Source organism: Harpia harpyja (genome assembly GCF_026419915.1).
Source record: "Harpia harpyja isolate bHarHar1 chromosome W unlocalized genomic scaffold, bHarHar1 primary haplotype SUPER_W_unloc_1, whole genome shotgun sequence".
NCBI classification, from domain to species: domain Eukaryota; kingdom Metazoa; phylum Chordata; class Aves; order Accipitriformes; family Accipitridae; genus Harpia; species Harpia harpyja.
In genome coordinates, this window is record NW_026293183.1 from 285703 (window position 1) to 300083 (window position 14381).

The 14381-nt window shown below is 64.1% G+C and overlaps 2 protein-coding genes across 2 annotated transcripts; one reads left to right on the plus strand and one right to left on the minus strand.

Moving 5' to 3' along the window:
• Window positions 1–697: 697 nt before the first annotated feature.
• Window positions 698–6817, plus strand: LOC128138081 (ryanodine receptor 1-like). The gene is given in 20 exon segments (XM_052779383.1): window positions 698–721; window positions 877–996; window positions 1323–1396; window positions 1743–1817; window positions 1819–1894; window positions 2107–2193; window positions 3126–3329; window positions 3833–3963; window positions 4136–4177; window positions 4271–4374; window positions 4377–4401; window positions 4488–4548; window positions 4910–5056; window positions 5125–5256; window positions 5802–5835; window positions 5838–5957; window positions 6059–6123; window positions 6220–6320; window positions 6383–6434; window positions 6722–6817. Coding segments are annotated over 20 exon segments (1770 nt in total).
• A 1338-nt stretch (window positions 6818–8155) lies between these two features.
• Window positions 8156–13927, minus strand: MAP4K1 (mitogen-activated protein kinase kinase kinase kinase 1). Its single transcript, XM_052779384.1, is given in 20 exon segments — window positions 8156–8399; window positions 8492–8547; window positions 8739–8809; window positions 9084–9173; window positions 9489–9557; window positions 10072–10249; window positions 10371–10439; window positions 10441–10471; window positions 10553–10615; window positions 10706–10837; window positions 10924–10996; window positions 11889–11931; window positions 12044–12091; window positions 12169–12224; window positions 12413–12433; window positions 12436–12476; window positions 12664–12754; window positions 13251–13308; window positions 13686–13843; window positions 13846–13927. Coding segments are annotated over 20 exon segments (1500 nt in total). The 3' UTR covers window positions 8156–8329.
• Window positions 13928–14381: the final 454 nt, after the last annotated feature.

Below are 14381 nucleotides of genomic sequence, written 5' to 3' on the forward strand. Positions count from 1 at the left end.
ATGCTGGCTGGGTCAGGAGTTGGTGTGGGCGGCTGTCGTGGTTTAACCCCAGCCAGCAACTAAACACCACGCAGCCGCTCACTCACTCCCCCCCCACCCAGTTGGATGGGGGAGAAAATCGGGAAAAGAAGCAAAACCCGTGGGTTGAGATAAGAACGGTTTAATAGAACAGAAAAGAAGAAACTAATAATGATAATGATAACACTAATAAAATGACAACAGCAATAATGAAAGGATTGGAATGTACAAATGATACGCAGTGCAATTGCTCACCACTCGCCGACCGACACCCAGCCAGTCCCCCAAGCGGTGAATCCCTGCCCCCCCACTTCCCCGTTTCTGTACTGGATGGGACGTCCCATGGTATGGAATACCCCGTTGGCCAGTTTGGGTCAGGTGCCCTGGCTGTGTCCTGTGCCAACTTCTTGTGCCCCTCCAGCTTTCTCACTGGCTGGGCATGAGAAGCTGAAAACTCCTTGACTTTAGACTAAACACTACTGAGCAACAGCTGAAAACATCAGTGTTATCAACATTCTTCTCATACTGAACTCAAAACATAGCACTGTACCAGCTACTAGGAAGACAGTTAACTCTATCCCAGCTGAAACCAGGACAGGCACCTGGCCTGGACCTCCCTTTTCGGAGGGGGCTAGTGGAAGGGGCGCAGTGACTAGCCCTGGCCGAGCTGCTGGCCAGCATGCCCGACCCCACTCAGGATGCTGTGGGGGGCGGCGAGACCAGGGAGGCTACGGGGGAGAAGAGGGGGGTCCCCAAGACCCCGTCCCCCTGCCTGCCCCCCACCTGCCGCAGCCCCCCCCCGAGGAGGAGGAGGCAGTGGTGTCGGTGCCAGTGTTGACTTTCAGGATGTGCAAGTAGCCCGGGCACTATTGGCTGGCAGCCCCCGACGCCCCCGGGGGGCTGGGGGACATCAGGGAGTCCCCTGCTGCCGAGCCCCCCACCCCCAAGGGCACTCCCATCCTCCGGAGGAAGACTGGGGTAGGCAGCCACTGGGGGCTCGGCGGGGGGGGTGGGGATGCTCGGAGTCCCCGGGCGGGGGGGGGGGGGGCAGGATGCTGGGGGTCTCTATGGGGGGGGGGAACACGGCCCCAGGTGTCCCCTATGGGGGGAGCAGGACACTGGGGGGGGGTCCCTAGGAGGGGCAGGACCCTGGGCTCCCTCCCAGCAGTGGGGAGCAGAGCAGGGGGTCACCAAAACCCTGGTTTCTGTCCCCTATGGGCATGACCAGCCTGAGCAGGGCTTTGGGGGGCGGTCAGTCCGTGCCCCCAACCCCCCCCCAGGCCTGATCCTGGCTCCCACCACAGGAGGACGGAGAGGAGTTGGTGGAGGAGGAGCCACAGAAGGAAGAGGAGCCAGCAGGTGAGGCGGAAAAAGCTGAGTAAGTGGGGGGCCAGAGCCTCCCTGGGGGGTGCATGGCCCCACTAGGGGGCTGTATGGCCCTGTTGGGGCAGTAGGGTGGGTCCATGGCCTTGTTGGATGTTGCATGGCCCTGTTGGAGCTATGGAGTGGGTTTGTGGCCCTGTTGGGTATTGCCTGGCCCCCCTTGGGTGCTGCATGGTCCCATTGGGGCAGTAGGGTTGGGTCCATAGTCTCACTGGGAGCTATGGGGTGGGTGCATGGCCCCACTGGGGCGGTGGGGTGGGTATATGGCCCCCTTGGGGGGACTGTGGGAAGGGTGGAGGGTCCTGCTGGAGGCCCCCACCCAGGCAGCACCCTCACCCCAGCATGGAGAATGGGGAGAAGGCCGGGGCAGAGGGGGAGCCTGAGCCTGGTGCCCCCGAGGAGGAAATTGGTCGCCCGGGAGTGGAAGGAGCTGCCGGCCAAGGGAGCCTTCGAGTTCTGGGCTGAGCTGGAGGTCCAGAGGGTCAAATTCCTGGTACAGGGGGGCCAAAGGGGGGGCCAGGACCACCCCCATCCCTGTGTGTGAGCCAGGCACTGGGACCCCCATCCCTGGGGGGGTGGGGCAGCCTGGGGTGGAGGCAATGGGGCCCCCATCAATGGGGCCGGACCCTGGGTGGGTGCTCAGGGGGGGTCCTGGGGCTGGGCTCCCCCAGCCCTGAGCACGTCCCTGTCCTCCCCCGGGTGCAGAACTACCTGTCCAGGAACTTCTACAACCTGTGGTTCCTGGCACTCTTCCTTGCCTTTGCCATCAACTTCATCCTCCTCTTCTACAAGGTCTGGGTCCTGTAGGAGTCGGTCAGAAAATCAGCATTGTCTCAATGCTGTCATCAGGAACATGAACAGTACATTTCCTGACAACGGCCTGTTTGGAGCGCAGTGGCCGATCCCAAGAACGGAACGTGCGGTACAAGGCTCCTGGAAGGTACCTGGCTAGAGCCGTTAGACTGTCAAAAAGGATGGATTGCAACTGTTGCCGTAACATCGATGAAGAAATCATGAACTTTAGACGAACTTTGCTTCATTATAATACCAAAACACACCTCCTGGTCGAAGGCTACCCGCCTCCAAGACTTACCACGCCTCGGACACTGACCCTGTGCCTGCGTGATAGCCTCGCTCAAGAAGGGCGGAGACTCCTGAGGCAGAGGTGGAGCAAGGTGTGTTACTAAGCATAAAAGATGACTTCTGAACAACGGAAGCTTGAAGCTTCCCCACCAAGGACCACGACGATCGACGACGCAGCATTAGCTGGACCCGGGACCGTTAGGACGTCTTGAGATCAGCGGTGGTAGCTATAACTTCTCTTTCTCCTCTCTCTAAACTTTACTTTACTCTTTTCTCCTTTCTTTCACCCATCTCTAACTATCGCATGCCTCTTCACAGGCAATACAATAAAGTTTTACTGTGTGATTATTGCTATCCCCTTTGGTGTTGGTCACCTTAATTTTGCACTTTCGAGATCGTAGCAAACGAACCATCACGAGTCCACTGAGTGGACCGTGACAGGTCCCTGGGGGGGGTGTATGGGATGCGGTGGGGGCACCCCAGACCCCTGGGTCCCTGAGGGGGGGTATGGCACAGGTTGGGGCCACTCTGGCTCCTTGGGGAGGGCTGTAGGGTCCGTAGGGTGGGCTGACGGGTACCAGGACGCTCAGGTCCCCAGGGCGCGGGGGTGGGCAGGTGCCTCGCCCCCCCCCCCCCCCCAGGTGTCAGAGCACCCTCCAGGTACTGAGGAGGAGCTGGAGGGCTCGGGGCTGGCAGCGACGATGGCTGGGGGGGCCGGGGAGGAGAGCGTGGTCTATTACTTCTTGGAGGAGAGCACGGGCTACATGCAGCTAGTGCTGCAGGGCCTGGCCCTGGCCCACGCCCTCATCGCCTTCCTCTGCATCATCGGCTACAACTGCCTCAAGGTGCGCCCGGCCACGCCCGGCCCCTGGCCACGCCCGGCCCCTGGCCACGCCCCCTCGGCCACACCCGACCCTGTCCCACCCCTACTTGGCATCAGTATCTGGCCACGCCCGCCTGCCCCCGGCCACGCCCGTTTATGGTGCCACACCCTCTCGTGGTGCTATGCCCCAATTGGCCGCGCCCAGTCATCTGGCCACGCCCACACCTGGTCGTCCCGTCGTGTCCCCCCTGCATGCTCACACCTTGTGCCAGCATCTAGCCATGGCCACGCCCCCACCTGGTGGCCACGCCCTTTTGTGTCTGGCCACGCCCCCAGGCCCTGCTGACCCCTCCCAGGGGCTGGTAGAGCCCCCCGGGCCTGGGTTGTGACCCCATGTCCTCGCTGACCCCCCCCAACCCCTGTGTCCCTATGTCACCCCATGTCCCTGTGTCCCCCCTGACCCCCGTGTCCCCATGTCTCCCCTGACCCCCCATGTCCCACCCCCCCGCCACTGTCCACCCCCAGATCCCGCTGGTGATCTTCAAGCAGGAGAAGGAGGTGGCATGGTGCCTGGAGTTCTCAGGGCTCTACATCACCGAGCAGCTGCCAGACGATGACATCAAGGACCAGTGGGACCGGCTGGTGCTCAACACCCAGTATGGGGGGGCTGAGTGACTAGTGGGACTGGCTGGCAGTCAACATCCAGTACGGGGGACCAGTGGGACCAGCTGGGGGCCCTCTGGGGTCCCCCCCGGGCCAGATGTGGCTGCTGGGACACACACACACACACACACACAGGGCCCCCCCAACCCCTCCCTGTCCCCTCAGGTCCTTCCCCAGCAACTACTGGGACAAGTTCATCAAGAGGAAGGTGGGGGGGGGGGTCCCGCAGGACACAGGAGGGGGCCTGGACCCTCAGCATGTCCCATCCCCCCCTCGACCGTGTCGTGTGCCCCCCCCTCCGGTGCTGGAGAAGTATGGGGATATCTACGGGCACGAGCACATTGCAGAGCTGCTAGGGATGGAGCTGGCCAGCCTGGAGATCGGGGTGCAGGGCGAGAGGAAGGCCTCCCCGACAGCTCCCTCCTTACCTGGTGGGTGCGGGGGGCTCATCTGGGGGCGGGGGGGGCTCGCACCCATCCTGGGGGTCCCCCTCACATCCTCACCCCCACCCCCACAGGATCACATCCATCGACATCAGGTATCAGATCTGGAAGTTTGGGGTCATCTTCACTGACAACGTGAGTGGGGGGGGCTGGGGAGGTCAGGGTGGGGGGCCCGGGGTGATGGGGGGGACCTAGGGTGATGGGGGTCTGGGACCCCCCAGGGATGAAGGTACTGGGGCAATGAGGGTCCCAGGGTGGTGGGAGTCAGGACCCCACAGGGCTGGGGGGGGTCTCAGGGTGGTGGGAGTGTGGGACCCCCAGCAGTGGGGGGTCCCAGGGTAATGAGGGTCATGGGGTGATGGGAGCCAGGACCCCCCAGGGATGGGGGGTACCAGGGTGATGAGAGTCCCAAGGTGCTGGGGGTGTTGGACCCCCGGCGATGGGGGTGCCGGGCTGCAGGGTGACCCCCCCCCCATGGTGTGTGTCCCCCCCCCAGTCCTTCCTCTACCTCACCTGGTACATGGCCATGTCCCTCCTGGGCCACTACAACAACTTCTTCTTTGCCTCCCATCTCCTGGACATCACCATGGGAGTGAAGACCCTCCGCACCATCCTCTCCTCCATCACCCACAATGGCAAGCAGGTGGGTGGGGACCGGCTGGGGTGGGGGACCCCACTGACGCCATCCCTCCCGTCCGTCCGTCCCCCCAGCTGGCGATGATGGTGGGGCTGCTGGCCATGGTCGTGTCCCTCTACACCGTGGTGGCCTTCAACTTCTTCTGCAAGTTCTACAAGAGTGAGGATGAGGATGAGCCTGACATGAAGTGCGATGACATGATGACGGTCAGTGGGGTGGGGCCAGGGGACCTGGGGGGTCCATGGAATGGTCTTAGGAGGGGTCCTGGGAGCATCTATGGGGTCCCTGGGATGGTCGTAGGGGGTCCCTGGGGAGCCCGGCAGGGCTCTGGGGGTCCTGGAGGTTCCTGGGGGGTGTCCTGAGGGGTCCCAGGGGGGTCTGGGGTGGTCCCAGGGGCATCCAAGGGGTCCCTGGGATGGTCCAGAGGGTCCCTTTGGAGGAGCTGGGGGCCTCTGGGCTGATTTGGGGGGGCCTTGGGCTGATTCGGGGGGGCCTGGGGCTGTCCTAGGAGTGAAGCTGGGGTCCCTGGGGGCATCCAGGAGGTCCCTTGGGGGTCAGCGGGTGTCCAGGGGGTCCCTGGGTGGGTCTGGGGGGGGGCCTGGGGGGTCCAGAGAGTCCCTGGGGGGGTCCCTGGGATGGTCCTGGGGAGTCCTGGGGGATCCCTAGAAGGGTTTTGGGGCTCCCTGGGGGGGGACAGGGTCCTTGGGGGGACAGCTGTGGTTCTGGGGGGTCCCTGACCCCCCCCCCGCAGTGCTACCTGTTCCACATGTATGTGGGGGTTCGGGCTGGGGGGGCATCAGGGACGAGATCGAGGACCCGGCAGGGGATGACTATGAGCTGTACCACGTCGTCTTTGACATCACCTTCTTCTTCTTCGTCATCGTCATCCTCCTGGCCATCATCCAGGGTAGGGACCCCCCCGGAGCTGGGGGGGGGGCTATGGGGACCCTATGGGGGGGGTCTCCACCCCACTGATCCCCCCTCCTTGTCCATGTTCCCCCCTCCCAGGTCTGATCATCAATGCTTTTGGGGAGCTGCGGGACCAGCAGGAGCAGGTGAAGGAGGACATGGAGGTGAGTGACCCCCCCGGGGGGGGGGGGGGGGCTTGCAGGATGCCTGGGTCTGGCGTGAGGGAGGCTGGTCCCTGATCCCCCTGATCCCCCCCCCAGACAAAATGTTTCATCTGCAGCATCGGGAGAGACTATTTCAACATGACCCCCCACGGCTTGGAGACCCATACGCTGGAGGAGCACAACCTGGCCAACTACATGTGAGGGACCGGGGGGGGGGCACCTGGAGGGGGGACAGGGGGTCCCCAGCCCCCCCCCCCAGGTTCTTCCTGATTTATCTGATCAATAAGGACGAGACGGAGCACATGGGGCAGGTGAGACCCCCCCGGGATGTGGGGGAGGCAAGGGGGGGTCACATAGGGTGGGGGGGGCTCACTAGCTAAGGGGGGGCTTTCACTGGGCTTGTGCAGGAGCTGGGGGTGCAGGGGGATTGCATGGGGGCTTGTATGGGGGGCGGTCTCCATGGGACATGGGGGGGCTTTGGGGGGGGGGCGGGGATCACCCACCAGCGGTGGGAGGAGGGTGTTGTGGGGTGAGGAGGGGGCTGTGCCAGGTGTGGGGGGGGCCCTCTGCCCTGACCCCCCCCAACCCACCCCCCCAGGAGTCCTATGTCTGGAAGATGTACCAGGAGCGCTGCTGGGATTTCTTCCCCGCCAGTGATTGCTTCCGCAAGCAGTACGAGGATCAGCTGGGGTGACCCCCTGTATTGGTTTTGTGTGGCAAGGTTTTGGTAGCGGGTGGGGTTACAGGGGTGGCTTCTGTAAGAAGCTGCTGGAAGCTTCCCCTGTGTTCGACAGAGCCTATACCAGCCGGCTCTAAGACAGACCCGCCGCCGGCCAAGGCCAAGCCAATCAGCGATAGTGGTAACGCCTCTGTGATAACATTTTTAAGAAGGAAAAAAAGTTGGGACGGGGGTATTCGGCAGCCGGAGAGAGGAGTGAGAACATGTAAGAGAAACAACCCTGCGGACACCAAGGTCAGTGAAGAAGGAGGGGGAGGAGATGCTCCAGGCGCCGGAGCAGAGATTCCCCTGCAGCCCGTGGTGAAGACCATGGTGAGGCAGGCTGTCCCCCTGCAGTCCATGGAGGTCCACAGTGGAGCAGATATCCACCTGCAGCCCGTGGAGGACCCCACGCCGGAGCAGGTGGGTTCCCGAAGGAGGCTGTGACCCCGTGGGAACCCCGCGCTGGAGCAGGCTCCTGGCAGGACCTGCGCATCTGTGGAGAGAGGAGCCCACAGAGCAGGTTTTCTGGCAGGACTTGTGACCCCGTGGGGGGCTCACGCTGGAGCAGTCTGTGCCTGAAGGACTGCACACTGTGGAAAGGACCCATGCTGGAGCAGTTCGTGAAGAACTGCAGCCCGTGGGAAGGACCCACGTTGGAGAAGTTCGTGGAGGACTGTCTCCCGTGGGTGGGACCCCACGCTGGAGCAGGGGAAGAGTGTGATGAGTCCTCCCCCTGAGGAGGATGAAGCGGCAGAAAATAACGTGTGATGAACTGACCGTAAACCCCATCCCCGTCCCCCTGTGCCGCTGGGGGGGGGTTGGTAGAGAATCCGGGAGTGAAGTTGTGCCCGGGAAGAAGGGAGGGGTGGAGGGAAGGTGTTCTGAGATTTGGTTTTATTTCTCATTACCCTACTCCGGTTGATTTGTAATAAATCAAGTTAATTTTTCCCCAAACTGAGTCTGTTTTGCCCGTGACGGTAATTGGTGAGTGATCTCTCCTATCCTTATCTCGACCCACAAGCTCTTTGTTATATTTTCTCTCCCCTGTCCAGTTGAGAAGGAGGGGGAGTGATAGAACAGCTCTGGTGGGCACCTGGCATCCAGCCAGGGTTAACCCATCACACCCCCCCCCCCGGGGACCCCCCCAGCACCCCCAGCTCCCCCCTCTAAGAAGTGCCTTGTCCGCCAGGGGGGGCCGCTTACCTCTGCCATCAATAAACCCTGGAGAGTGTTGCTGCCCCTCCGCCTCCTTCTTGCCCCCCCTTCTTGTCCCCCCCATCAGACCCCCACCAACACAGCGATTTGGGGGCTCTTCAGGGTTTTTTTTGGGGTGCAACTAATTACAAATGTCAGCAAAAGGAGGGAGATGCTGGGGGGGAGGGGGCACAGCCCACCCATGGGTGCTGATCTGGCTGGGCGGGGCCCAGCTCAGCCTCCCTGCCCCCCCCCCCAGCCCCGTGGGGGTCCCCCCCTGTTCCGGGGGGGTCACGCCTGGATGTAGAGGTTGCTGTAAGCATTAGCCTCATCGGCGGGGCGCGTCTCCAGGACCAGGGTGCTGGGGGGGGAGATGGGGGAGGGTCAGGGTGGGGTGGGGGTGCCCCCCTGAACCCCCCCCCCCATGACCCCCCAGACCCCCCCAGTTTGTACCTGTGGGAGCTGAGCAGGCGGAAGGTCCAGCGCTGGTCCCGCAGCTCCTCGATCAGCTGGGGGGGTGGGAGTGGGGTAGAGGGGGGGTCCCCAAATATGGGGGGAGTCCCCAGGGATGTGAGGGGTCCCCCTGCAGCCCCGGGGATTGGGGGTGTCCAGGGTCGGGGGGGGGTGTGTCTCTGTCCCCCCCCCAGGGTTTGGGGCCCCAGGCGTTGGGGCTATGGGGGGGGCTGGGGGGGGGGCTCACCTGTGCAGAGCCCACCTGCCACACCTGCATCCCGTGGCGCCAGAAGGCCTGGACACAGCCGCGGACCAGTGCTGGGGGGGGGGTCAGAGCCAGGCACCCCCCCACACCCCCCTGGTACCCCTCTGGCACCCACAAGACCCCAGCACCCCCCCAGCACCCCCTGATCCCCCAAGTTCCCTCCCAACACCTTTCTGTATCCCTTGACCCCCTCAGCACCCCCTGACCACCACCCCAGCACCCCCAGTTCCCCCCCAGCACCCCCCTGACTCCCCATTTCCCCCCAGCCCCCCTGGCCCCCAACACCCCCCCGAGCCCCCCCGGCCCCCCCCACCCCCCTGCACCCACCCACGGCCTCCACGGCCACATCAAAGGGGATGTCGGGGGCCGCCAGCCCCTGGGCAGGGGCTCCCTGCAGTGTCACCAGCTTCACACTCCCTGGGGGGGGACACATGGGTCAGCCCCCCCACCCCGGGACCCCCCCGGCCCCACCTCGGGGGACCCCCAGCCCTGCCAGGGCATCCCTGTCCCATTGCCCTGCCTCCACCGTGGGTGGATGGACGGACAGACAGGTGGATGGACGGACGGACGGATGGATGATGGACAGATGGATGGATGTATGGACAGACACGTGTGGATGGATGGCGGATAGATGGACAGACATCCCCCTGGATGGATGGGGGGATGACGGACAGATGGGTGGACAGACAGACAGATGAACCCAGGGATGGACGGACGGACAGATGGACTCACGGTCCAGCAGGACCAGCACGGTCTCGCTGTCCAGCTGCGTCACCTGCACGGGGCCGGGGCAGGAGGGCTCTGCGGGGTGGGGGGGCAGCAGTGAGGAGGGGGCCTCGACCCCTCTCTGCACGCCCCAACCTGGGTGAGGGACACCCCAAATCCTCTCAGGCTGCAGATAGACCCTTCTGGGTGGAATACGGGACCCCCAACACCCCCCAGGCTTGGCACAGGACCCCCCAACTCCCCTCTAGGTCCCCTCAACTGCATAGGGGACCCCCAACCCCCAGGGATCCCCAAATCATCCCAGGGACCCCAAAACCCCCCAGGTCCCCCCAAATCCCTAGGGACCCCAAATCCCCCTGGGACCCTCAAATCCCCCAGGACCCCCAGACAGAGCACAGGGACCCCAAATCCCCCAGGGATCCCCAAATCCCCCAGGACCCCCAGACAGAGCACAGGGACCCCCAAATCCCCCAGGTCTCCCCAAATCCCCCAGGGACCCCAACTCCCCCAGGCTGCCCAGCCAGACCACAGGAACCCCAGCTCCCCAGGCCCCCCCCCAAACCCCCCCAGGCCCCCCAGCCCGGCTCACCGGAGCCAGTGTGGGCGAACCAGGAGGTGAGGGAGTTGAGGTTGATGGTGTGGAAGAGGACAGGGTGGGCAGGCGAGGGGCCGGGGCTGACCCCGATGCAGACGCTGGGGAACTCCTCCCCGGGGGTCACCAGCAGCTCGAACACCCGCAGCGGCGACGGCAGCGGGAAGTCAAAGTGCTGGGGATGTGGGGGCATGGGGACCCACCACGGGGACACAGGAACATGGGGGCTGTTGGTGACATGGGCCGGGGGGTCGGGGGGGCTGTTGGGGACAGGGTGGGGGGTCAGGGGTCCCCACCTTGACCATCATGAACTTCTGCAGGGGCTGGTACCACTGCAGCAGCACCACGCTGGCGTCCAGTGCCCCCGCACAGGTAGTGACACCCTGTCTGCTCGTTCCTGGCTGGGAACACCCGGGGACCCTGTCAGACACCCCCCCCGAGCCCCCACTGTCCATCCCCCCCAGACCCCCCCACTCACCACTTGGCCTTGTCCTTCAGCTTGGGGGGATGGTACCCGCTCTTGGACATCAGGAACAGCACCCTGGGGTGGGTGGGGGGGGAGAGGGGCGTGTCAGGGGGACCCCTACCCACCCATGGGTGCCGGGGGGGGGGTGGGGGGGTCCCCGCTCACCGCAGGGGGTGCACATCGAACATGGGGGGCTGCAGCTCAGCCAGCTCCACGGCGGTGATGCCCACCGACCAGATGTCGCAGAGCTCGTTGTACCCCCCCTTCAGCTCCACCGCCGCCACCTCGGGGGCCATCCTGGGGGGGACGGGGACGGGGGGGGGGCAGTGTGGAACCGACCCCCACCACCACCCAGGACCCCCCCCCCCCGACCCCCCCCTCACCAGTATGGGGTGCCGATGAAGGACATCCGTCTGGCGAAGGTCGCAGTGATCTGCGCCGCAATCCCAAAGTCGGCTGGGGTGGGTGTGTGGGGGGGGTGTGAGGGATGGGGGGTCCTGCAGACCCCCCCCCCAGGACCTAGACCCTCCCCCAGCCCCCCGGAGGGGAGAGGACCCAGGCGTCTGGGCTCCAGCCCCCCCTCACCCTGTTGCTCCCCCAGGCATCCGAGGGGTCACCCCCAACACCCAGCTGCCGCCAGCACCCCCGGCCCCCCCTTTACCCCCCAATTCCCCATTGCCCCCCATAGCCCCCCAATTCCCTATTGGCCCTCCCATTGCTCCCAGCTCCCCCAATTCCCCCCCTTGCTCCCCCCAGCACTGTCCTGGTTTCAGCTGGGATAGAGTTAACTGTCTTCCTAGTAGCTGGTACAGTGCTATGTTTTGAGGTCAGTATGCGAAGAATGTTGATAACACTGATGTCTTCAGCTGTTGCTCAGTAGTGTTTAGACTAAAGTCAAGGATTTTCCAGCTTCTCATGCCCAGCCAGCGAGAAAGCTGGAGGGGCACAAGAAGTTGGCACAGGACACAGCCAGGGCACCTGACCCAAACTGGCCAACGGTGTATTCCATACCATGGGACGTCCCATCCAGTACAGAAACGGGGAAGTGGGGGGGCAGGGATTCACCGCTCGGGGGACTGGCTGGGTGTCGGTCGGCGGGTGGTGAGCAATTGCACTGCGCATCATTTGTACATTCCAATCCTTTCATTATTGCTGTTGTCATTTTATTAGTGTTATTATCATTATTAGTTTCTTCTTTTTCTGTTCTATTAAACCGTTCTTATCTCAACCCACGGGTTTTGCTTCTTTTCCTGATTTTCTCCCCCATCCCACTGGGTGTGTGGGGAGTGAGTGAGCGGCTGCGTGGTGTTTAGTTGCTGGCTGGGGTTAAACCACGACAAGCACTCACCTAGCTTCACCTCCCCACTGTCATTGATGAGGATATTGGCTCCCTGCAGTGATGGGATGGGGTCAGCGGGCTCCCCACCGGCCCCCCCAATGTGTGACACTCCCCCCCAATGTGTGTGCCCCCCCTTGTCTCCCCCCCCTCCTTGTCCCCGCTACCTTGATGTCCCGGTGGATCTTGCCCTGGGAGTGCAGGTAGGAGAGCCCCTGCGAGGATGAGGATGGGGGTCAGCCCTGGGGGGGGGTGTCCCGGGGGGGGGGGGGGGTCCGGGGGGGCCACTCACCTCCAGGGTCTCCCTGCAGACATAAGCGATCTGTGGCTCCGAGAGGGGTCCTGTCACTGCGGGGAGGGGGGCTCAGTGGGGGGACCCAGGCATCCGGGTGCCCCCCCAAGAATGGGGGAACCCCAAAATTGGGGGTCCCAGCCCAAAAGCAGAGGGCCCAGACGCTTGGGTCCACAGCTGGCTGATGGGGGGGGGGCCTGGACTCATGCCAGCCCACGCCGTGCCTCAGTTTCCCCCCCCATACCGTGGTAGATGTCCTGCAGAGACCCCCCCCACACAGCTCCATGCAGATCCACAGCTTGTTGCACCTGCGCGGGGGGGAAGGGGTTAACGGGGTGCTGGGGGGGGGGGTACCGGGGAGGGGAATTTGGGAGGGCACCAGGGATACACAGGGGGTGTCGGGGGGTGGGGTGAGGCAATGGGGGGTTGGGGGGGGGGGTCGATGGGGTTTGGGGGGAATTTGAGGGGTTTGGGGGTGTTTTGGGGGACCCTCACCAGCTGTAGCTGCCAAAGTAGGCGATGATGTTGGGGTGCTGGCAGGAGCGGACCATCAGGATCTCCTGCTGCAGCGTGGCACAGTCATCGTCTGGGGGGGGGGGCAGAGGCTTGCAGGGGGGGCGGGGGGACACCCCGGGGGTCCCAGGGGGATCCTGAGAGGTATTGGGGGGTCCTGGGGGGGTCCCGAGGGGTATTGGGGGGTCCTGGGGGGGTCTCAGGGCATCCCAAGAGCACCCCAAGTGGGTTGGGGGGGGCTCAGGGACATTTCATCATCCCCACGAAGGGCCAGGGGGATTTAAGGGGTCTCAGGGGGGTATGAGCAGGTCCTGGGGGGGCATTGGGGGGGTGTTAAGGGGTCCCAGGGGTTCCCGGGGGGGTATTAGGGGTTCGGAGAGGTGTTGGGGGCACTGAGGGGTGTTAAAGGGCCCCAGGGGGGTAGTGGGGGGGGTGTTAAGAGGTCCCAGGGGGGTCCCAGGGGGTATTGGGGGGGGTCCCAGGGGGGTATCTGGGGTATTGGGGATCTCAGGGGGCCTCGGGGTCCCTCAGACACCTGGGTCCCCGCCGCAGGGGGGGGGTCCCCTCACCTGCCTCCATCTTGACAACCTTGATGGCGGCCAGCTCACCCGTGCCTTTGCTGCGGGCCTGGGGGGGGGGACAGGGGCTCAAGGCCTCCAAGTACCTCCCAGTGCCTCCCAGTGCCTCCCAGTTCCCCCAGTGCCAGATGTGCCGGGGCCTCACGACTCCGGTAGCAGCGGCGGGGGGGGGGCCCTGGGGCTGCGGGTACCAGCATTGCAGGGGGGGGGACTGATAGCATTGGGGGGGAACGGGGGGAACTGGGGGTCCCTTTGCAGGCAGGGGGGCACCTCTCACCACCCCCCCCCCACCCGAGGACCCTGGTGTCCAGGTGGGGATGCCGGGGTCCCCCATACCCCAGGGCCAGATTTTTTGGGGGGGTCGCAGTGGTCACCCACCCCCCACACCCCAGACCCATTTTGTTTTGGGGGGGGGTTCCCCATCACCTTATAGACCTCCCCGTAGGTGCCGCTGCCCAGGCGCTGCAGGACCTCAAAATCTTCCTGGGGGTCCTGGGTGGAGATGTGGAGGTGATGGGGGTCCATGGTGGCAGCCCCCTCCCCCTCGGCACCCCCATGCAAGGCCGAGTGGCAGGAAGTGGCGGGTGTCCCGTCCCTCCCCCCGGCCCCCCACAAGGCACCACGGCGGAAGGGGAAACTGAGGCACAGCCCACTGGGGACCCAGGCATCCGGGTGCTGCCCCACCCCCCCGGTTTCGGGGACAGTGGGGGCACCGGTTTGAGACCAGCATGTCCCCCCCTGCTCCCAGTCTGGGCCCAGTTCAGCCTCACACTGAGCCCAGTGTGATCCCAGTATCCCCCACTAAAAGCCAGGTTTGGCCTCCATGTGGCCCATCTGCCCCCCCCTGCACCCCAGTGTACCCCACTGCGTCCCAGTGCCCCCCCAGCCTGACTCCACTATGGCCCAGTCCATCCCAGTGTGACCACCCCCTCCATCCCCAATACGGCCCAGTCCATCCCAGTGTGACCCCCCTGAGACGGGGAGCCAAAGGAACCTTAGTAGATATAGTAGATATATGGTTGTAGATAGGAACTGTTTAATAATTATCTAGCTTATAGTGAAGTGAAAGGAATTTCAATAGAGGTAGACACGGCCCAAGGGGATGAGAGGTGATGTTTAACG